Below are 23,335 nucleotides of genomic sequence, written 5' to 3'. Positions count from 1 at the left end.
GACGGTAGATCTGGAGGTATAGGGTTGGACAGCCCTGCTGTAGACCATGGATACTGGAATCTGGTCCTGGTTTTCTTTTCTGACAGGTAATTAACGGAACAATTAGTGCTACTGTCTGTTTTAACACACTCCCAGGTAAAGGAAGGGTGGAAAAGCAGCAGTTCCCAGCCCTTGACATCTGTGATTTGAAAACAGGGCTGTAGGCTGTGTCTGGGACTCTGGGTGGAGGAAGTCATCGTAAGGCCATCTGGTTGGATGAGGGAGACTTTGTGCTCCTCAAACCCCTCCCCTCCAGGAGACGTTTAAAGTGTAGGTTCTTTTGAAATCAATACCTTTCTTCTGCCACTGTGCCAGACGTTAATGAGACGGAAAGCGCTCTAATCTCTTGAGCCCAAATGGCCTTTTACACCCCGTGTCTGAGCAGCCTTGGTGGCAGTGGAAATAGATGACTCCTTTGTCACTTCTCCGTCTGCCGGCACAATGTGAAGAAACAGAATTAGATTGAGGGCAAGAGGACAACCGCCGGCCGTCAGGAAAGCCTCAAAGGATAACCGGAAATGCTGAGAGAGTCTGGAGTGCAGGGCTGCCTAACCCTTTTCTGGAGATGTACTGTCCCGTAGGTTCTCATTTCAGCCCTTATCTGGCACACCTGATTGTACTAATTAGCAGCTCAGCAAGTTCTCTTTGGGTGTGTCCCAATGCTTGAAAGAGGTATCCTCCTTTCCTCCACAACCACCTTGTCTCCTATCCAGAAGTACGGGGGCAGGGATGAATGAAACATTTTTTTAAAGTTTTGGGACACACCCTGGCTGTTGAATGAGGCATGCTTTGGTAGGGTTGGACTCTGGAGAGCCGTTACCTTCTTATCAGATGATTGTGACTTTTGAAAGTCAAAACTGGTTGTTACACTGTACCTAGTCATTTTTGCTGCAGTTAGCTTGTCTAATTTCAATTTCCTATTGTTTTCCAAAGATTGAACTTGTAGATAGCAGATCAGATGGAAATGCCTGAATATATTATGGTGAAATATAAAATGAAAAAAGTCCCCACAAAACCTGAGGTTTACCCCTGACGGAGTAGCCCTGGCTCTTTGACGGCTTTTATTTTTCTTTATACAGTATATATTTTTCTTCCTACGCCAGTCTATAACTCACGCTTATAAATAATGGAGGTTCCTCTGTACGACTGAAGTCGAAGCCCTATTTTATAGCATGACATCTGTGATAAGTGAGCAAGACCATGCCAGCACCGTGTAAATGACTTTCTGTCTGTGGCAGTTTCCAAAGGATAAATATATTGTATTCCCGTAACTCACATGGGCTCCTGTCCAGCCTACCGTCATATCTGGGGTCAGACATTGTGCTGTCGGAACAGGAGTCCTTTTGTTGTGTTTTTTGTCGCTCGCCCGAGATGACCCACAGTAAAGACACTGGAAATTATAATTTAGTGATGATGATTTTTTTGAAGTTAAATAGTTCTTGAGTATTGTAGTTTGGTAAGGCAGTCACCAGCATTAAAGCTACCATCATGAGTGAACCGTAGAGGTGAAAAAATCCAGGTTCTTAAAGATCTTAAGGTACTCCCCCCAGTATTTTGTTCTCATCACCTGGATTTGCTAATTACCACAATTTTTCAGCCAGGAGGCGAAATAATTGGTGAAATCAGCTGGCTGAGTGGGATGGAAGGGAGACATGGCAGGACTTTTACTTTCTGTCCCCTGGACTTTCCACCTCTGCTGACCAGGCCGGACAAATGGAGATACATTTCACTTGATTTCTTCCATATTTGTCAGCCAGTCAAAAGCAGTTATGGCTCAAGAGACCGATGATTGAAATGCTAAGGGGCGTTAGCAGGTTGCGCTACGGAGGCTGAGCGTGTCTGTGCCCCGCAGGCCGTGGAAGAGAACGGTGAGCACATGCCCTGCTACTCGGTGACCGTGAGTCTGCTGGGGGGAGACGACTCGGACAGCAACCGCTGGACGGTCTCCAGGAAGCTGAGCGAGTTCCAGGCGCTTCACAGGAAGCTGACGGAGGTAATCGTTCGCTAGCTAGCGCCCCGCAGATCAGAGGTGTGTGACCATCTCCAGGTGTTTTAATCAGCGTTTGCGCACTGCACTTCAAAGGCCACTGGGGTTCAGTAGGTGCATTAATGGCGGGACCCAGAGGTCGTGTCGCCATGGCGATGGGATTGAGTCACCGTGCTCACCGTATATAATTATGAATACTAATGGAGAAGATAAGTGTTACCTGCCATGTTCTTTGAAGCGTTGTTCCTTCCTCTTTTTGTTGTCGTTCTGTCAAATTTTTCCAGTGCTTTCCCTCCTTGAAGAAAATGCAGCTGCCTTCTGTCAGTAAACTGCCGTTCAAGTCCGTTGACCAAAAATTTCTCGACAAGTCCAAAAACCAGCTCAACTCCTTCTTACAGGTGAGCCATTAAACCTTCAGACCTTCTATTCAAACCTAGGGGCTTTTATTGGTGTGATTGTCTTATATGGCAAATGGTAAATGTTCTGGTTTACCCCCTGCTATAAACTGATACACAGTAGATTGCTAAGCCACAGTATCTTTGATTCTTTGATAAGCACAAATTTTCAATGTCACTCACCTTGTATTCATTTATCCCATGTAGTTTATGTTTGGTAAAACGCTGTGTTTGGTTTGACTCCTCTGTGATTAATGATTGTAGAGCTAAATGGAGCCTTTCGTATTGTTAACCAAAACCAATTACGGCGACCTGTTGTAGGGTACTGAATCATTCTGATAAGTAGGTTCATCAAACTCTGTTTTGAGCCACTAACGACATTTAAGTTATTCTCACATCAAACATATACGTCCATAGCAATTAATTTAATGATGTCAAACTGCAGGCGGCCAATTTAAATGTCCCTCACTGCCTGCAGCCGAATGCACGGTGCTGTGGAGATCATGTGAACATGGCCAGTGAAACACAGGCAGCCGGCAGACAGAGAACATGCAGTCCTACAAGAAGAAAGAAAGAACACGTCCTCTCTCTGGGATTAAAAGTTCTTAATTAACGAGCCCAATAAGAAGATGCCTGTTTCTCATCCCGCACAATAATGCCTCAGAGAGCTCGATGTGGCTCCAAGTGCGAGGACGGTGAAAACAGCTTTCTGGAAGGTGTGAAGACACCAGGACGGAGCTGTCAGTCTCACCAGGCAGATCAGTCTCTGCGCTTGGGGTGTCGCGTTCTCACGTTCTTCTGACAAATCGATTAAAAATAAAAGATCTCAGTACGTCTCCCTGTTTTGCAGGATTATTTCTCGCCTAGGGCCCCCACAAGTCTAGGGGAGGGCTCTGTTAAAGAAGGAGGTGTGCAGAATAACGCTGCCTTCTCTAAAGCGCCAGCCGTATGGGGCCTGCCCTCGGGGGCCTTGCTGTTGAACACGTCTCTGCCTCCCGAAATGAAATATGAATTTCCCCACAGGGGATTAATAAGGTGTATTCAGAGCGGAGCTGATTTCACAGATGAAATTTCCTCTCATATTAAAGGAGCTTTTCTGGGGCATGACCAGGACCTAAAAATACCATGGTCCAGAGACTCGGCTGGGGTGGGCTGCGGCAGGGTGGGGGGTGGGGGGGTTTATTAGGCCAGGGTGTGCTCTTTCCTTCCCATTTAATTTAGTCATTTCAGTCAGGATGAATTTTAGCATGTAAATGCTGTACATATGCCTCTCAGTTTGTGCTTTAATATGTTCTCATATTTTAGCCTTTCGTGAATTGCAATTGATGTTCTCTCTGAGGAACGGAATTAAGTCTATTTGGTAATAGACATGAAAAAATACTTGACCTTGGTGTCCTCAATGGTAGCTATGGCACTGTAGCCTTCAGCTAATGACCGATCATTGTTTTTGTACCCTTGCAAACCCCTGCGAGGTTCACAAAACCAAAGGTGTGTGGATCTGTTCTGTCGGGGTTGGTATGACTTTCTGAAGCGGACGGGGTTAGCTATTTCCAAACACTCAATTAGCACCACTGGTACCAACGAGCTTGTAGACCTGCCAGGGGTACTGGGCTGAGCTGCGGTGACCGTCACCGTTCGGAGGTCACCCCTTCGCCTGCCAGAGTTTGTGGCAGGCTGAGGTAGGCTGCCGGTGGTTTGGGGTGCCTCCAGCGCCAATCAGGTCAGCTTGTAACGAGGGCTGGAGAGGATTAGCCGCACCCTCCAGAGAGTGTGGAGCTCCAGGGACCCAGCCAGGCTCCTCCTGGCCTAGCCTAGCCTAGTGGCCTGGAGCTCCGCTCACAGAGAAGGCACCAGGCTCTGTGCCAGCTGAGAGCGGGTAATGTCTGCTCCTGATGCTGTGGGCTGTCCTCGTGTGCACTTCTGTCATTTAGGAAAGCGCTAATCCCGCTGTGAAATCCAACCCCTTTCCCTGTCATTGCCTGTCAGCATGCCGGCGTTCCTGCCGTAATGGCGGACGATGCACCGGGAACGCTCACACAGCCTGGTGTCAGAGACACACACACACACACACACACACACACACACACACACACACAGTCAGCCAAACACACGCATACATACACATACACATATACGCACACACACACACAAACCCAGTCACACACCCACACACAAACTCAGCCAAACATATGCTTACATGCACGCACACACACAGTCACACACGGTCTCACACACACACGCACACACACACACACACCCAGATAAACGCAAACGCACACAGCCACACACACACACAAATGCACACACACCGGCACACAGTAGTACGGTGCACATTATGCATTTAAAGTAGCCTATTCCAGGTTTTAGTGCCAGAAACAGCACTCTGTACTGAATACTCATTTCCTAAATGGCTGTTTCTGGATATTACCCTGCTGTCATCTGCTCCTGTTTCTCACTCTTACTGTGATTTCTGTGACAGTTTAGCATCACTGTCACCTTCCCCTTCTAAATATAATTCTTACAAATACCTATTGCACCTTAATTTGCTTTTTCTGAGGAGCCTTTACAAAGTGTCAATCACATCAGCATCATCAACATGTTATTGGCATGATGGCGATGTCAGCATTTTAATCTCATGCTTTCCATAAAACACTGTTCATGTGTAGCTTAACATAACATAAACCATTCAGCCAATGGCAGCCTTTTCCTTCTGGCGTTGTGCAAAGTCGTTCTTGGCAGGTGGATTATGGGAAAGCAGTGTGGCTCCCTGATAGGTTGGCATGTTTCGCCATGTTTTGTCTCCCGTTCAGAAAATGCTGAAGGACGATCGAATGTGCCAGAGCGAGGTGTTGTACGCCTTCCTCAGCCCCTCCCCCGAGCACCTCAAGGTCATGGTCATCCAGAAGAAGTCCTCCTTCACGCTGGCCTCCTTCCTGGAGAGACTGCCGGGAGACTTCTTCTCCCACCAGGAGGTGAGAACCGGGAGGAGGGTCTCACTGAAACGCTGACTATTATACAGAGAACACACGCAGACACTGTTACAAACATAAATGCACACTTTCAGGCAGACTGCACACACACACACACATTCACATACGTATACGTAAAACGTATACACAAACGGTAAGAGAAAAATGCACAGCCAAGTACCGTGACAAAGAACAGCAGGCGTAGTAGGTGTGTGTGTGTGAGAGACCCTGTGGAGGGCGGCAGGATAGGTTGCTGGTGCATTGTGGGAGAATGTCAGCTGCACAGCTGGACACCTTGTCTGCGGTCTCTGCGTTTGCTGCAGGAGGAGGCCGAGGACGAGAGCGACCTCTCTGACTACGGAGAGGAGACGGACGGGAAGAAGGACGCGCTGGCCGAGCCCTGCTTCATGCTCATCGGAGAGATCTTCGAGCTTAGGGGCAGTGAGTACAGAGCCCTGCTTCATGCTCATCGGAGAGATCTTCGAGCTTTAGGGGCAGTGAGTACAGAGCCCTGCTTCATGCTCATCGGAGAGATCTTCGAGCTTAGGGGCAGTGAGTACAGCACCCTGCTTCATGCTCATCGGGGAGATCTTCGAGCTTCAGGGGCAGTGAGTACAGAGCCCTGCTTCATGCTCATCGGAGAGATCTTCGAGCTTAGGGGCAGTGAGTACAGCACCCTGCTTCATGCTCATCGGAGAGATCTTCAAGCTTTAGGGGCAGTGAGTACAGAGCCCTGCTTCATGCTCATGGGAGAGATCTTCGAGCTTTAGGGGCAGTGAGTACAGAGCCCTGCTTCATGCTCATGGGAGAGATCTTCGAGCTTTAGGGGCAGTGAGTACAGAGCCCTGCTTCATGCTCATGGGAGAGATCTTCGAGCTTAGGGGCAGTGAGTACAGAGCCCTGCTTCATGCTCATGGGAGAGATCTTCGAGCTTTAGGGGCAGTGAGTACAGAGCCCTGCTTCATGCTCATGGGAGAGATCTTCGAGCTTAGGGGCAGTGAGTACAGAGCCCTGCTTCATGCTCATGGGAGAGACCTTCGAGCTTAGGGGCAGTGAGTACATTCCGTGGTCAAAGTCACTTAGGTCATATTTCTTCCCCATTCTGACATTTGGTCTGAACAACAGCTGTCTGCATGCTTTTATTCAGTTGTTGCCACATGATTAAATATTTGCATTAACAAGCTGGTGCACAGGTCCACCTAATAAAGTGCTCACTGAGTATATGTATGTTTAATGTTTCTGTTGACATTTATGTAGCATGTGAATGAAAGGGTATGAATAAACTTGCTCATTGTTCAACAGACACGGCGGACATTGAAAACAGTTATTCCCCCCTCTCCTTTGTTCTTATATTCTCCTTTCAAATAGTGTGGTTTCTGAGCTCTTTATCAGCAGGTTCTGATGTCAGTAGCTCACCCCTGTTCGGCTGCTACCCTCGGTATAATAGGATTAGTCCTTTCCGTTTGACTTCCAGCCAGCAGACACAGCCGTGAGACACGCCGCTCCTGGCACTAGTCTGTGTGGAAGTTCGTAATGACCCTGCAGCGATGGGGCTTAACAGCGAGCCACGCTCCCATCCATGTCTGTTTGAGTAAATCTGTCCGGTCAAAGCTGGCCTTTGCCAAATTTGATAAAGTGAACTGCGGCAATGCAAGATAAGAAATGAAAATAAATATTTTATTGCAATAAAAGCCTGGGAAGGGAGCTGAAGGTATATTGAATTGAATTTAGCGAAGGCAGTGTACTCAAATATCGAGCTGCTAATTGGCAGAGTCAGAGGCTGAGTCAGAGGCTGCTGACTTTTCAAATATTTGCATTGTGTTTTGCAGCTATGCTATGAGCTACTTTTGGGTTTCTGGCGCTGAAATAAAAAGGAGAACATACAGTAAGATGAATTGTAAAGGCTTCAACTGACTAACTGTGCCTCTCTTTGTGTCCCACTTTCTCAGTGTTCAAGTGGGTGAGGAAGACGTTGATTGCACTAGTTCAAGTCACGTTTGGACGGACCATAAACAAGTAAGCATCACTTCCTTGAGGACAAGCTTTAGAGTGAAAATGCATCCTCCACCACTGGACCTTGCGATCCCTGGATTGATGGATCGTTAGAGGAGGAATATCCATTTTGCTTTATTCTCTCTCCCCGTTGTTTTGGCTGGGTCCTTTGTTTTTCTCACTGAAATTTGAATGTCAAGCACTGCAAATTAACATTTGTGTCAATGGAAGAAGCCTGCTTGCGAATGGCTCCAAGGCACTTTGTTTTATTTTCACACCGCTCATTTACGTAATTTATGTAAATCGTTGTAGCCCTCCGGCATAAAGACAAGTTATCTAGCATCTTTCTCCCTCCGGGAAAGAGGCTTGAGACTGAGATTTGACTTCAAGCTGTGCTGCTAGATGTGTGGCATTGGACCAGCGTGTTCCCACACCTCCAACACATGCCAACTTCATTGCCGGCTAGACTCCAACCTGCAATTAGAATTTATCACTGGATGATAGCTGGCTCATTGTTTACGGTTACTGACGGCACTTTGCGAAGGATTTTGCTCCACAATGTTAAAAGCTTATTATGGCCTTTGATTTAATCATGTTTTCACCGCTAGCACTCCTTCCATTTCTACCGCTGGTTTGGTACGCGATCTGTCTGCCTTGGGCGCCAAAGAGAGCAAAGAAACTGACACTTGCAGCTCTGCCTGGCTGCATCTATTCGAAATGCGAGCATCCAGATGACATTTTTCATATGGAAAACCATATGTGGAATTAATTCATGTTTTCCTCTTGTACAGTGTCATCTGCTGAGTAGGTGCAAAGTCCAGGGATCGGAAAGTCCTGCCCTGTGTTTCTTCCACCCTCTAATTTACAAATTATGTGTAGCTTGGAGAATTGCGGCAATTGGCAAATCCAGATGATGGGAACAATACACTGGAGAGGAATTTCTGCTCTGCGCTTGTGGAGTGGTTGATCTTACGAGTCCTGTTCCCATCCTCAGGCAAATTCGGGACACTGTGAACTGGATATTCAGTGAGCAGATGCTGGTGTACTACATCAACATTTTTCAAGACACTTTCTGGCCCAGCGGAAAGCTAGCGCCCGTTAGCGAGCCCCGGTCGGAGTCGGAACGGCAGGAGACCAAGGAGAGGGCACAACAGAAGCTGCTGGACAACGTCCCAGGTACAGAATGGTCCATTAACTTCTGCGTTCCACACCTGGATTTTACACTCATTCGGCTTCTGTCATCTCACTACGGTCTTGCTACAGAATTTAAATGTAGCACTTAAGTCTTCACCAATCCCGTGAGCAATCTGGATTGGAGAGTAAACGAGGTGTGCTGTGAGCCGTTTCATGTTCAACGTTGTGTCATTCTGCCGTTCCCTTCCAGTTTAATTAAAACTAATTACCCTCAAGGCAAATTTAGAAAAAATTGGAGTGGGATGACCGCTCAACAGGAGAAAGTAATTAGGTCTGCTGCTCGTCATATTCCTCTCCATCGATGCTTTCAACTGCTCCTGTACTGTACAGTCAACATGGACCCACTTTCCTCAATATACAAATACATTTCACAGCAGTATCTGAGAGCTCCAGTAATTGTATGTTGGGATATGTTGCAAAATCTTGTAAATACATTTCACTAAATATCCTTTATATTCCAGACCTGGGTCAAATACGTAATTGTTTCGGATTAAAATACTTCTGTGCTTGATTGATCTTGTCTGGTGCAATAGAGCTAACTGAGAAGGTGGGGTTTGTACTTTTCTGAGAGTACCGTAGTTCATAGGTTCAAATACACCAGACAAACCCAAAAAGTAAATTGTAGAAATGTATTTGAATCCAGACCAATTACGCATTTGACCCAGGTCTGGTGTATTCCAATTCTGAACCCAAAATAAGGGCAAGCAAAGCTTTGCCTTCGTTAGCAGTGGTTTAACACTATGAGTTGTTGTTACAAATGTGCTCTCTGAAACCTGGTTTGGAGATGCAGTGGTCTAAGAGAGGCTCATATCCTTCCATTAGATGCACTACAGAACCTCGTTGGACACCAGAACGGCCGATATGGCATCATCAAGGTCTTCAACGCTCTACAGGAAGTCAGTGCCAACAAGCATCTCCTTTATGTGAGTGTGCAGAAATGTTATCTTGCTCGCTTATGTCATCTCGAAACTAAATGATTAATATAAATTGCACCACAAGGAATTGTATGAATCTCTGTAAACCAGGGGTACCTAATGTGCTGTCGATCTAATGTGCTGTAGGTTTTCATTCCAACCCTAACCCTATTCTGCTCAGTTGCCATGCCTGATTAACCAATCAAAAAAAGATCTGCCAAGAGTGAAATTCTTAATACATGCCTGTTTGTGCTATTGACAAGCAAGGTTATGCTCTAAGGACAATACTGACTCTGGACTATAAGGAGCTTTCTGTACCTGTGAACAGTTTGTCAGTCATTGTGAGTGACACAAAGCATATCACCCTCTCCTGGCTGTGTTTCAGATCCTCCTGGAGATGTTCCTCAAAGAGCTATGTCCTGAGATCAGCATGGAGTTGGACCAGCTCTGAGCACTCGTTCCCGCCCATTCTCCAGCAGACACAACGACCTGGGCCCATGTTCATCAAGCATAGTCATGTGTGAAGTGTTGATCCAGGATCAGGTTTCCCTAACAACCTCCAATCTATATCTGTTATGATTGGAAAAAAAATACTAAACTGATCCTCGGTCAGTACTCTGACATGCTTAATGAATGTGGTCCTTGCCGTTACCTTACTTCACAGAGAAATCCAGGCGTTTCTTTATGCCTCCCTCTGTTGAGAGACCCCTCTGAACTTACTTGATGACATGGCTCTCAGAATTTTTGGGGCAATGAGCTTAGGTCTTTATTTGAAAGTTCCTCTGGTTCATTTGTTGGGGAAACCGGGTTAACTGCCAATATCTGCTGCAGAATGCCAGTTTTTGTTTTGGACCTGGGTAGGTCTTTATTTATTGTGAATAGTTGTGGAATTATGAATGTTGTATCCAAGTGAAAGATGTCCACAGACTGAACATTCCTTCAACTTTTTTTTTTGTTGTGTCCATTAAAAGGCTTTATTGTGCAATAAGTCATGTAAAGTCATTGTGACTATTTTATCGTTGAATAGGAATAGATTTTATTTTTACCAAAGATAGGTTAGATCATTTATAAGCAATAAATTGCCAAAGCATATCTCCATCTTGTTCATTTTATTTTTGAACACATTTTTATTAGGATTAAATGGTAGAAACAGGGAATGCCAATATCACAAAGATCTTATCAAAACGACAGTCATATTATACAAAAAGAATTGCATAAAAAGGCCTGACACCTCATACAGTACATGTTAAAACAGCGCTATTCTAATATGGCTAGCATACTCTACCATTGCAGTGTATGGTCCAGATAGAGGTATACATGTTTAAACAGTGCAGTGGCAAACAATTCTAAAAGGCATGAAAAATGGCATTGTAGTATTGATAATATGAACAGATATTTTTTTAACAAAGGTATTGTCACATATTGACCACAACTCATTTGGAACAGTAAGACAACATTCAGCTAGGAATGACACAGTGACACAGCGCCCGTGTCTACATCCTCTCGAAGGTGACGTCCGTGTGCAGCTCCCTACACACTTCGTGGTTGAGCTGGGTAGCCTGCAAGCAGTCATAATGCGTGGTGAGAACAGGGACTTGGCCTGTATATTGAATTACCCTCAGTGCTGTGGAAATCTGACTGGGCTATACAAATGCTAAACGGGGTCGGGAAACTGGACCCCGCTTCTGCAGGCTTCCTGTTGACGCGCTCGTGGTAACTAGCGCTTTGAATACAAGAAGCCGGCTAGGGCTGGAGGAGTCTGGCTGTAGCCCCCCCTTCACCTTGACACCACAGACTACCACAGTACCCCCAGTTCTGTGGTTTGAATACCAAAACCGTACACTCCTGTTCCTGCATATTACTGTGCTATGAAATGTCAGAGGCTGTATATTGGAGCCTATTGTGAACTGAGAGCCTATTGTCTGCTCCCAAGCTAATAGAACAGGGGTGCACAGCTAGGGCCAAACCATTTCAGGATTTTGTGGCAACTTCTGCTCTAAATTATTTAATTAGCTCAATCATAGTGCATCTTGGTCATCTGTATCAGCAGCAGCTACTGCAGGTGTATCCTGAAGATTACATTGTTATCCAGTACAGGAGTTAACCAGCGTAATCTATAGATCTATTTCCAGAAAACGAAAATGAGAGTAACTGGTTGGAACAAAAAGCAGCACGCAGAAAGGCCCTCCAGGACCCCTGTAATAGAAGTGAAGTTGAGGTCTAGTGGACCGGTATGTAGCGTGGGCCAGGTGTGCGTCTGAGGCCCTACCTTTGAGAAGTAACGCTTGGCCTCCTCCACGTTCTGCTGGACGCCCTTCCCTCGCTGCAGGCAGCGTGCGTAGTAGAACATCGCCATGGCGATGCCCTTGCTGATGTATTCCGGCAGGCACTCAGTGTTTCTCGCTATTGCGCCAACGTCCTCCGCGCCATATTCCGAAATCCTGTTTCCGACACAAGATTCTGTCAGTTTGTTGGGTCATAAGACTCGAGGATTTTCAAAAGATACCAGCCCTAACGGGATGGGGATGTTTTCCTTGCTGCGGCAGCATTGTGTGACATTCTGAAATGAAGATTCATGTCCAGTGTTCTTACAGCAGTGGTCTCAAACTCATTGTGTTAATTGGCTAACAGCTAATGCTGCCTTAATTAATTCCAATTACTCATTCAGCCATTATGCATTTAACTACATTAAAGCAGGGAATATACGCAATGTTTTTTAGATAACACAAATAACAGATTTCACTTTTCATGCATTATGTGCAAGCCTGCAGCCTTAATTCAGCAAATAATTGAACTAATTATATCATCAAGATCTGAGGCTGGAATAAAAGCCACACAGGCCCCCATGGCACTGATCTTGAGACCACTGCTTCAGACAGAGAGCTGCTCACACGCGTTATGGGCATGTACACCAATGTCAGCCACTCATCTCCAGAGAAAGGTATAATTTTATTATTATACAAGATTTTCAAAATCAGCAGTATCATTTTCCTGGAACTGCTCTGCCTCTAAATATTTAACCAGTTCTGATTTTTGAGCCAATTTAAATTTCCATGTCTACTGAACAATATAATTACCTTTCACAGGCATTGGATTCATCATGCATCCAATATACACTCAGTGAGCACTTCATTAGGTAGACCTGTACACCAGCTTGTTAATGTAAATATTTAATCAGCCAATCATGTGGCAGCAACTAAATGCATAAAATGTATAAAAGCATGCAGACATGGTCAAACAGTTCAGCTATCGTTCAGAACACATTTCTTCCCCATTCTTAGATTTGATCTAAGTGACTTTGACCGTGGAATGATTGTCGGTGCCAGACATCCCCTGGGCTTTCCACACACAACAGTCTCTGGAGTTTGCAGGGAATGGTGTGAAAAACATTAAAAAACATCCAGTGAGCAGCAGTTCCGTAGACAGAAACGTATTGTTAATGAGAGAGGCCAGTGGAGGGCAAAACTAGTCAAAGCTGACAGGAAGGTGACTAATGCAAATAACCACACATTACAACAGTGGTATGCAGTAGAGCATCTCTGAACACACAATGTGTCTCTAAAGTGGATAGGCTACAGCAGCAGAAGACCAATAATTCAATATATATATATATATGTATATATATAAATATATATATGTCAAATAAATACCTAATAAAACATTCACAAGTGTACGTTATGGGCCTCTGGATAACCATAATAATAATCACAGAAAATGAGTCACTTCTAAACACGACTCATTGTAACCGGCACTTGGCAAAACAATTAACGTGTGGCAGCTAATTAATCTCATTAGGGGGGAAGCGAACGGCTGATGACTCATGGCACATAATGGCTGTGACGGGAGTAAGAGTCTGAACTGTTAATGAGTGTCATGTTTCTCGCCGCTTTACCAGAATGTGGCCTGACTCGCAGGGAGCTCGGTCGCTGCGATTACGCCGATGAAGACGGGAAGGTGAGCGATCGAACCGTCCGCCAGACAGCGTGGTTGGCGAGGGACTGGTTTGGGGCTCGAAAAGGCATGGTCCCGGGCGTGGCTTTTCTGTAGCGCTGTGAGTGAACAGTCTGCAGTGCCCCCTGTCACTGCAGGTCAATCTGTACTGAATACCTACCCAGCATTTATTTCCCATCCTCCCTCATTCTCTACACTCAGAATAAAAGGGTTCTGACTGGGCTCTTTGACTCGTCTTCATAGGGGAACCTTTTTATAGTTCTTTATGGAACCCTCTACGGTAGGCTGACAGACTGAACCATTTTGCCTGACAAAGAACCCTTGGTAGATAGGGTTCCTCAATGGAGAGACAGAGGAGCCCTTTGGAACCCTGTCTTCCAAGAGTTTAAATGAGTGTTGGTAGGACATTCGATCCAGCAAGAACACATTCTTAACTGTCTCTACACAACAACAGGATTCAGGGACAGGTCGCACACGACTATTCCTCTACTGTACCTCTTGCCGAGGGCCACTGCATTGGCGTACAGTTTCCGGTGGTAGTAGAAGGCCACCAGGTGCCCCATGGCGTAGACGTTCCCTCGCTCTGTGGCCTCCTTTAGGCAGTCCAGGGCAGACTGCTGGTCCTTGGGAATGCCCAGTCCATACAGGTGCATGACCCCCAACGCCCCCTGCGACTCCAGGCTGCCGTTCCCACAGGCCTCCGAGTGCCAGAAGAATGCCTGGAGCAAAATAAACGCACACTCTCAAGTAAGATCGCGTTTCTGTGTACTGTCATTATGCTTTATAAATACAAATCAAGTCATGGCTTTATGATCTTCCTAAACCTTCATGGTGCAGTGTCTGTATCTGAACTCTGCACGGGCGGGATTATTCCACCTCTTTTATCAAACAATCTATTAGCATTTTGCTGAGTGGCAAACGTACCTTTTTAAGGTCCAGTGTGTCTGGGTGGGAGTAGAAGAGGCCCAGTGAGCTCTGAGCTTTCACATTGCCACTGGGGTTTCCGTCATCTGCAGCAAGCAGCCAGTACCTGGGGAGGCAGTGGGCAGAGTCACACAAACGTAGCTGGCTTGGAGATGGTCAAACTGGCAACACGATGGTTGAGATGACAACCATGCTGGCAAAACCACGTCCAGCTGGTGGGCCGGCTTGAAATGGGCAACAGACAATCACCAAATTCCTGATGGTATCGAGCTAGAGCAGAAGTTTTTTCCAGCTAGGACACTCTTAGGCTGGTAGGTGGAATTTTCACCATGGTGTACATCTGAGATCATCCAATCTGACCCTTGAATCCAAAGCCAGCCCTGGTTTTCTTTTCTCCCACGTAATTAACTGAACAATTAGTGCTACTGACTGGCCAGACTGTCTTCACACCAGATTCCTGGGTAAAGGGATGGTGGAAAACTCAGCCCTTGCCCATGTGATTGATGATCCCTGGTGTACACAGAGCACTGAGAAGAGTGCTGATGACGTTTTCCTGAGCAGGCATGTACCTCTCTGCCTCCTCCCTGGATGGGCGGGCCCCGTACCCTTCCAGGTAGGCCGTCCCGAGGTTGAACAAAGCGCACTGTTTGACTGATGTTGCCTCGGGGTCGTCGCAACTGGCAACCCGCTTCATATACGCCATCGCCTTCGACTGTTTGGACACAAAACACCAGGGTCATATTCTTAAAACAAATGCCACCTAATTTGTGGCCACAAAACGGTGTAACTATGAATCTCATTGGCAAACAACAATACTGAAAGCCTCTGTATAGAATTTGTCTCTACAGTCGGTAAGGACAACATAATTTCATAGATGTTAATATGGTTAATATCTCATTGTCATTTTTTGTACACTCCAGGTCACAATTTACTCATCGCTACAAATCACATCCACTGTTGGGTATTTTCAGGCACACATGGTTATTCCCCCAGTAAGTAATTTTGGCTGAGAAGACCAAAGGGATTTGTCAATCTGCGAGGTGGCTGGTATTTGTACAGTATTGAGAGAGAAGCTTGTAGCTTCTGTGTGCATATAATAATTGTGACAACAGCTAAACACACACTCACAAAGTCAACAATGGTGCCCAAGCCATCAAAGTACATCACTGCAAGCTGGTACAGGGCCTTGGGGTCCGTGTCTTTTATGCTGTCGAATACTTTTTCAGCTTTTTCGTACAGACACTGTAGCAGAAAGAGAAGAGTTAAGAAAAGGTGCCAAAGAGAATTCCAGCGCAACCCCTTGCATTAAATTGCTGAATCCAAAAGGAACTAAAAGGTTTCACACAAGTGCGTATAAAGCAAATATGCTGATTCATTCTGTCTGTCAAATCGCCACTGATCCCTGGGATGTATCCTAGACCGTAATGTATTATCAATGAATCAAACTGATGCCAGAAAGACTTAATCAAATGCCCAGAATTTCCTTTCCCCATCTTTCAAGATCCGGTATGCTCATGAATGGAGAGTGCTCAGTGTATTATGCTCTGTGGGCATCTTCGTGACCTTGTGGTCTGGTTACTGTAGCAGCAGGGGTGTGATGCGGTGGTTTTACCTCCTCGTAGTAGAGCTGTCCCAGGAGGAAGATCGCCTGCCCATCTCCCTCCTCAGCCCTGCTCTTTAGGAACCTCTCGGCCATCTCCACCAAGCTGCCATTGCCCGCTGCTTCAGTGTCAAAGGTACAATGACTAGCTATTGGGTACACCTGAGTGCCATTATCTGCTCCATCATTGTCAATGGTAGGCCTATTCAATAACTAGTGTGTCACTTTCTATTGCAACTGATGTATCAACAGCTCTGCTCAGTGGAGTAACTAGATGGAGTAAAACTGTCTGATTTGAATTATCTGTTCAGTCTGATAATCTCCTGTCTACATTTGGCCATGGCAAAAGGCGAGTAAGCTGTATAAATAATTGTAGGTTTGGAAAACATTTTTTATACATACTGTATTTCAATGTATATGTACATGTCCAACGCAACAATTTCATAAAACCCAAAAAGAAACTTTAGTTACACCCGAGGAATTCTCAAAATTGTCTTTGAATACTGCAGTTCATGTAGCATCTTAAAATGTCATGGAAACACCAGTGTGTTGCTTAGGATGCATAACTGACGTGAAGTGAGGAATAAATTATTACCACGACCCAAAATATCTTAGAAAAGAACTCCATGTCCCATTAGTATCAGAAAAGTGCCATCTGCTGGCAATTTAGGGAATCGGCTAAAGTTACGCACTTAAATTACAGCTGTTGGCTTGCAACTAAATTACGAGCAGCGCATAATATTATCTGTAATGGCTAACGTTAGCTAGCTATCCAAAGTTGCATGATTAGCCTAGGGCTACATGACTGTTATCTGAGGTCATTTAGCGAAGTTATCCAGTTTACTAACTTTAAATTCCACGTGGCAAGTTACGTTAAGTGATGTTAATTTAATAACTGTGTTGGTTGCTTTGTACCTTTGTCACCGAGTGTTAAATCCCCGTAGACATTTGAGATGGCATTAATCAACCGTCCAGATTTATGATTCTCTGTTGAATTGGTTTCAAAATCCGATTCCATTCCTTTTGAGAACCTAGACAATTATGTCAAAACATTAACGTGAGACGCGTCCAATGGCAATGCAATCTAAATGTAAATGTCGCTATGAGGTGGATTGCTTAGTTTTCGTACCTCTCATGTATACCGTTTTTCGTTGTTGAACATCGCTTGGCAATCCGCAATGCCCTTGCACGTTGCAGTCACAATCGCGTCCACCGTTGCCTGGTGAGTTTTTCCATGACAACCACAAACAATTGTTCACACAATGACAACCGTGAAACGAACGCACTGGTGTAAATTCTGATTCTAAATTAATCACAAATGTTGGATCTGTCTATTAATTTTAGTGTCTCTGATCCCCATTTGATGAAAATAAATCCCTCGTGCAATTGCTGTTATAGCCTACTTTTTAAGTATATCTAATAGAGATAATTTGCTGGCTATTCGTGTTGGATATTGTGCGCAGTTTATGAAGAAAATACAAATCTCTGGTCTTCACTGATAAAATAAGGTTGATGCTTTGTTGATGGTGATTATTCATTGTACTATAGGAATTCTCATTGGAGTGGCGGCTCCACTGGGGAGATGGTGAGGAGTATGTATGATGTGTAGGCATTCTTCCCGGTCATTTATTTGTCCTTGTCCATTGTCTTTGATGTGTATGTGTATGGGCTTTTGTTGGTTTATATAATTAAGTAAAAACGTTGCCAGTCTGTCACACACATTCCAATGAAAAAGCGTTTCCCCCGTGCAATGACCATTACCTACTGCCACAGTTCCCTCACCAAATTGCAAGATACAATTCTAACATTATGTAGATTGCTATGCTAATTTACCTCCAGAGTTACCAAGGTCGCTATTCTCCATACTACAGGCAACACGCCATGCTATGGACAGATACATTTAAATTATTGGCAAAGCGAATGAAAGGACAGCGAACGCAGCAAACTTTTGCAACGCAAAATATAGCCATTTGACAGTCAAAAATAAAGGAACCAAATTAAATGTCTAAGAACTACAACTTCCATAATGCACTACAAATCGACATCCGAGACCAGGATATTATGATACACAGAGAGCACATTAGTCTACGTTAAGATACTTTAAGAATCCGCAAATCCAAATTTAAATCTTTAGAGATGCATACTCGGCTGTGAACTCTGAAGCGATTGCTTTCCGGCCAGAAGACAGCCGAATGCGCTACGATTTCGTGCGCGACAACAATTCCACCGCCCCGTTGAGATCAGCTGATCACCACGCTAGAATCCAAGGTAACGCGCTGTATACAATTCCCGAATGGGTCTTACTCTTATCAGAAAGTACGTGGTAAGTACACAAATGTTGCAGTTTTCCATTGTAGAAATTAGACTACATTTGAGTAAGTTCAAGCAAAGCGGTTTCGTACATTTTTTATCTGTGTTTTTAAGACAATGACAATGAAGATGAAACGAAGATTATCTTTGTGAAGATGCTTCGTATATTTCTGTCATGTTCTGTTATATTCAGGAGATACATAGCTATTTAGCATTTTCTGTGTAATATTCCAAAAACATTCCACAGGATAGATACAACTAATTTGATTTTTAAAAGTAAGTTTGAAAGCATGCATAATTAGGCTACGTGACCCTTTTTTTTCTGAAGCAATATCCTTTTTTCTGTGTTCAGTATCGTCAACCTCATAACCATGCCTCCGGAAGGGAAGACCGATATGGATCGTGTGGGCCTATTTAAAGAAATGGGCTATATTACCATCGGCGACAAGTACACCGTGAATACTTACAGTATGTTGATCTCTGATTAAACCGCCAAGGAGAAGACTACCGTACTTATGCCAAAATGTTCATATTTAATCAATATTAATCATTTGTGAGAGTGATGTGCAGAACATAGCCTATACAGTAAATGTAATACTACAACGTGATTGAAATGCTTCAATATGTTCTGAATCTCGAAACTGTCCTGAAAGGCTGCTTCTAAGAGGTTCTGTAATCTGTTATCATAATGTACACAATAGGGATAAAGGATAAATACCCCTTTAAAATGAGCATGACAGACACCTGCAAATAACCTGACGTTTTCACAGCTGTATTTTCTCGCAAATTTCTTTAAGGACCTTTCAATGAATCGGCTCATAAAAATAAGCAGATGGTTGTCAGCAGCCCAAAGAAGAAGTCAGGACTGCAAGTGGGGTACTTTGACGCTCAGTTCAAAAGGATCTTTGAGAAGGAGGCCAGCACAGACCCTGTGAAACTCCGCAGGCAATACAGGATGCAACAGGCCAAAAAGAACATCGGGAAGGCTTTTTTACCTAGCAACGGCGAAAAGAAACCGTAAGAACGCACCCCGTGACCTCTCACAAAACACGGGGACCTGTGTGGTAGGAATCTATTTGAGAGTTCAACTCGTGAAGCTACAAAAGCTACTGTAATATGTCTGTGTGGTCACTTTGTGCAAGTAATTATCATATTGTGTGTATAGCAATTCTCCCCATTGTTGAAACTGAAATGAGCAATAGGATTCAGTTTCACTAACAATGCTGCTATAATAGCCAATGGTGTTTGAGTCTGGCAGCCATGTATTCATATTCTGTATTCATTGTGAAAAGATCAAACCATAGAAGAACAATAGGCACACGCACAAGACAACACAATGTATGTGAAATATGATGTCTGTGGTTGTGTGAAGTATTTAAATAAGGGAACATTGAAGAAACCGCTACAGCAAACAGCGTATGTGTTAATACACGTTTCCAGCTATGTGATCCGATACTTGTTCTAAACAAAACGTCTGCCAAGATTCTGTAATTATGCTAACGATTCCGGGCATTGTGACTGACCTGTGACTGTCAACCACCGTTATTAGTCAAGTGAACTGGCAAAAGAAAACAGAGGCATGTTAATATGCTGCTTTTATCCAGCTCTTGAGGTGAGCCACAGCTGGTTGATTCTCTGTGTCCAAGGTCAGGAATTGGCAGCTACTATGGGACACTGGGTGGACCTGTGCAGGCCCTGAGCGCACTGCAGGTTCAAAGAAAACCTTACCAGTCACCAGGAAAAAATGTCCTAACAAGCCCCCCCAAAAAAGGAAGTGGATATGGGTATGTTATATATTTTACTTACTTGTACCATTATGATGTGCTGCATTTTTATTTTTGAAGGATAACATTACATTAGATGGATTCATTGCTTTCTTAGACAATGAATGCATGCTCTGCGTGTAACCCATCCTAGTTACTTAGAAGCAGACGGATGATCCATTTTTATTTTATATTAGATATCCAAATGTCACCTTATCCAAAAGGGACACATACTCCACAGACCCGTATGACAGAGCAAGAGAGATGATGAAGGTGAGCCTGAGTTTCCGGATGAATCCCTCACAGTTATCATTCACTGGTCGGTTTGTAGTTGCATTCGATTTTAACCAGGGGAAACCGTTGCTTTTCAGAAGGAGATAATCAGTGACAGGACCATGATGAAAGGAGGGCCCTTTCGTTTGAATCTGCACCCAAGGGATTGTTTCGACGGCAATCCCTACAAGCTCGATAAGGCCTTACCTCCTGTGAAGAATACGGAGAGCAAAAAGGCCCAGGTGGTCCCATTCAAGCCAAGCTCACCAAGCAAAAGGGTGAGGGCATCCCATCAACTGTCAACTGTTAAACTGTTATTGGTTGTTTTTCTGTTAATGATCTGCCATGCAACTCCTATGTTACAAAGTTGAAGCCATTAAGGAATCGCTCTGCTTGTTCTCTGTTATTCTAGATCGGGGGCATGAAGGCGGGAACCTTTGACATCTACCCTTCCCATTCTGCAGACCCCTATATCGCCAGACGTTCCAAGTCTGTCACCACCAATAAAGATGGGAAGATATTCCACCCATCTCCTGGACCCAAGACCATGCCTGTGAGCAGCATTATCAACGTCAATGTCAAGAAGTAAGAGCCGTGACCCAACAAGCACCCAATTCAGTGTTGAAGTGGTCCAACACTACCAAGTATTTGAACAAATATGTGAATTTCTCTGTTTACATGAAGCAAATCCACTGGACTGTAGATTGTTGCAAGTCATATCTTTGGAAAAAGAAAGGCCATTTTACTGCCTTGCCTTATTACTTGGTACAGTACTAGCTGTTTGTTTTCAGGTTCAAATGAAAGAACTAGATTAATGAAAAGATTACCGTTGATATCTGTTTTGTGAATAGCCTGTTTGTCTGATATCTTCATCCTTCAGTTTGTCCTCTTTGGTTTTCAGAGCGATTAATTCTGCAAAGTGCACAGCGGTACCATCTGTGATGGCGTACTAACAGCTGAATCTGCCTGCCATATTTCATCATTGCATTTCCCCCAGAGCAAGTCCTTTCTGCTCACTGTGGCCAAACACAAAAACTCACCACTATGCACAGGAAACTGTCACCTGAAATGCCATGGGCTACCAAGGACAGTGAAACATGATGCAACTTTAGGTAGGTAGAATAAGGATGTCTTTGATTGAAGAGCAAAGTGTCATCTGTCTAATGCCACTTTGAAACACTGATGAAAACAATGGCACTTCAACACATGGATATTTTAAGTAATGAGAAGTGATTTTGAGATGACACCTCTTTTGGAAATTGTAGTTCTGAAAACAAGGTGAGTCAATATCAAAGTATTCACACACGGATTTCTGCCACACATTGATAAGGATTTGGCTTATGCACTTAATGTGTCCTGTACTTTTGAAAAATTGTCAATATATAATCAGTTCAGTATGTTCCTTATGAAATCATTCATTTATACAAACATACAGCATATTGAATTCACATTCATATTGTAACCTGAAAACCTTGTTTACAATGCTAGAGAAGTACAAATGTCATAATTACTGAGCAAAAATACTTTGAGCATATACAGGACTTAATTATTCTTCATTTGGGATTTAGTGACCTTTTGATGGTCAGATAGTGAAGATTCTTGCGGTGGGACCTAACCCTAACCCTAACCCATTGGAAAAAATTACTTTCATTTTTTGGAAGTAACTACTGCTCCTTTGTATTGTAATAGGTTACCTGTTTATGAAAAATAAAGAGAACTTCATGCTAAAATCACAGTGAATTGATGTTCCCAGTAGTAATTGGACTCCCTTCCTGGATTCCATTTTCATGAGTGATGCATTTTGCATCACCTGGGAAGCCACACCCACTGTCAGTTTAGTTGAGCCAAAGATAGCTTTTTCAGATAGAGGATGTGGCAGGTAAAATATCAAGACAACCAGTACTTAGAGAAGTATGATGTAGGAGTTGAAGAACCAGTAAAAAAAAAACTAGCAAATTCGCCTGAAGTTCCCTTCCACCATGTTTGTTGTACTGTTATACATCCATGCAGTGCGTTTGTGGTTGCAATTATATTATGTATTGAAAATTTTTGACAAATAATAAAATACAGAGAAAAATGAATTACTGATTACTGGTGGCTACACAGAATTACAGTGCAGGCGGGAAATAAACTGTAGCACAATATTTGTAGTGTGTGTGTGTATGTGTGTGTGTGTTACTATGTACATAGTACAAAATGTGCCTAAAAGAGTCCTTTGCTTTCTTAAAGCTTCTTGCCTGCGTTATGTCTGTCCCACTGGGAGAGATGCCTTTACAGACAGCTAGATAGGTTCTTATTTTAGAGTAGTCCTTTGCTGTTGTAGCTTCTTAAGAACATTGCCATTGCTAAGCTAATTTGCAGTCTGGCTCCTCACAGCGTTAACATTGTAGCACCCTCAGTGGCTACAAAAGCCCAATGTGAGATCAGCTTGATGACTGTATGCTAATGGCGCCTGCACTTCTCCCGTAAATTTTTAATGGCTTCAATTATTAATGGGAGTTGCCAAGGTCATCCTTTACAAATAGTCACCCTTGCCCTATTGGCAAATTAACTGCAGACACCCTGGAATCCCTTTGACACAGTATCCGGACATATTGCCTTTGAGGTTGCTCAAAATGAGAGTAACCTAAGTGCAATGAAAGATATGGAAAGTAGGCTTCACTTGTGGGCAGTTATCTCTCAAAATAATGTAATATTACACTCTGTATTGGGTACATGACTGGGGCAGTCAGACCGTTTGGTTGCTAAGAAGAGCAGAGTCCATTTTTACAAGGGTTAACACCAGGTATTCACACCAGACTATAAAATATCTCAATTATAGCATCTTTAGAACATTGTGGCATACAAATACAGGATATTTTGAAGACAAATATGTATTATACCCACCAAGGGATGTTTTGTGGTTCATAAAAAACATGCAGTGCATTTACCAATTTATATAATTAATTTCTTTAAGACTATATTCCAATATATAGTTTAGTCCAATCATTGGCAATTAGGCAATTCTATCATTTGAATTTCAGT

At 43.9% G+C, this 23,335-nt stretch overlaps 3 protein-coding genes across 11 annotated transcripts in view; 2 read left to right on the top strand and 1 right to left on the bottom strand.

Annotated features, from left to right (window-relative positions):
- The window catches only part of snx25 (sorting nexin 25), a 38,786-nt gene extending 28,204 nt beyond the window's left edge, over positions 1 to 10,582 (top strand). For both annotated transcript variants that reach the window (XM_061251149.1, XM_061251150.1), the window contains exons 12-19: positions 1,892 to 2,032; positions 2,311 to 2,424; positions 5,232 to 5,393; positions 5,714 to 5,831; positions 7,340 to 7,406; positions 8,377 to 8,558; positions 9,399 to 9,499; positions 9,876 to 10,582. In XM_061251149.1, the coding sequence (XP_061107133.1) occupies positions 1,892 to 2,032; positions 2,311 to 2,424; positions 5,232 to 5,393; positions 5,714 to 5,831; positions 7,340 to 7,406; positions 8,377 to 8,558; positions 9,399 to 9,499; positions 9,876 to 9,941 (951 nt within the window). In that variant the 3' untranslated portion in view covers positions 9,942 to 10,582. The remainder of the gene's footprint in view (positions 1 to 1,891; positions 2,033 to 2,310; positions 2,425 to 5,231; positions 5,394 to 5,713; positions 5,832 to 7,339; positions 7,407 to 8,376; positions 8,559 to 9,398; positions 9,500 to 9,875) is intronic.
- Positions 10,583 to 10,726: 144 nt separating this feature from the next.
- On the bottom strand, positions 10,727 to 17,222 carry lrp2bp (LRP2 binding protein). 2 transcript variants are annotated; one of them, XM_061252307.1, is made up of 9 exons: positions 17,095 to 17,222; positions 16,881 to 16,996; positions 15,978 to 16,087; positions 15,494 to 15,607; positions 14,935 to 15,077; positions 14,366 to 14,471; positions 13,937 to 14,160; positions 11,760 to 11,931; positions 10,727 to 11,049 (listed from the first exon to the last, which is right to left on the bottom strand). In XM_061252307.1, exons 2-9 carry the CDS (start codon positions 16,981 to 16,983, stop codon positions 10,984 to 10,986), a joined length of 1,038 nt encoding a protein of 345 aa, XP_061108291.1. In that variant the 5' UTR covers positions 16,984 to 16,996; positions 17,095 to 17,222; the 3' UTR covers positions 10,727 to 10,983. The 2 variants fall into 2 exon arrangements, with proteins under 2 accessions (XP_061108291.1, XP_061108292.1); XM_061252308.1 differs by having other exon boundaries at positions 15,978 to 16,084.
- On the top strand, positions 16,779 to 22,455 carry cfap96 (cilia and flagella associated protein 96). 7 transcript variants are annotated; one of them, XM_061252299.1, is made up of 9 exons: positions 16,779 to 17,187; positions 17,514 to 17,570; positions 18,628 to 18,743; positions 19,073 to 19,292; positions 19,922 to 20,059; positions 20,236 to 20,311; positions 20,410 to 20,589; positions 20,724 to 20,896; positions 21,213 to 22,455. In XM_061252299.1, exons 1-9 carry the CDS (start codon positions 17,144 to 17,146, stop codon positions 21,262 to 21,264), a joined length of 1,056 nt encoding a protein of 351 aa, XP_061108283.1. In that variant the 5' UTR covers positions 16,779 to 17,143; the 3' UTR covers positions 21,265 to 22,455. The 7 variants fall into 7 exon arrangements, with proteins under 7 accessions (XP_061108283.1, XP_061108286.1, XP_061108290.1 ...); XM_061252305.1 differs by having other exon boundaries at positions 17,115 to 17,187; positions 17,514 to 17,550; XM_061252302.1 differs by lacking the exon at positions 17,514 to 17,570.
- The last annotated feature ends 880 nt before the right edge of the window (positions 22,456 to 23,335 follow it).

The sequence above is a fragment of the Conger conger genome, chromosome 8 (assembly GCF_963514075.1).
Source record: "Conger conger chromosome 8, fConCon1.1, whole genome shotgun sequence".
Taxonomy (NCBI): domain Eukaryota; kingdom Metazoa; phylum Chordata; class Actinopteri; order Anguilliformes; family Congridae; genus Conger; species Conger conger.
Note: the sequence above shows the minus strand (reverse complement) of the source record. Positions and strands in the feature narration are given on the sequence as shown.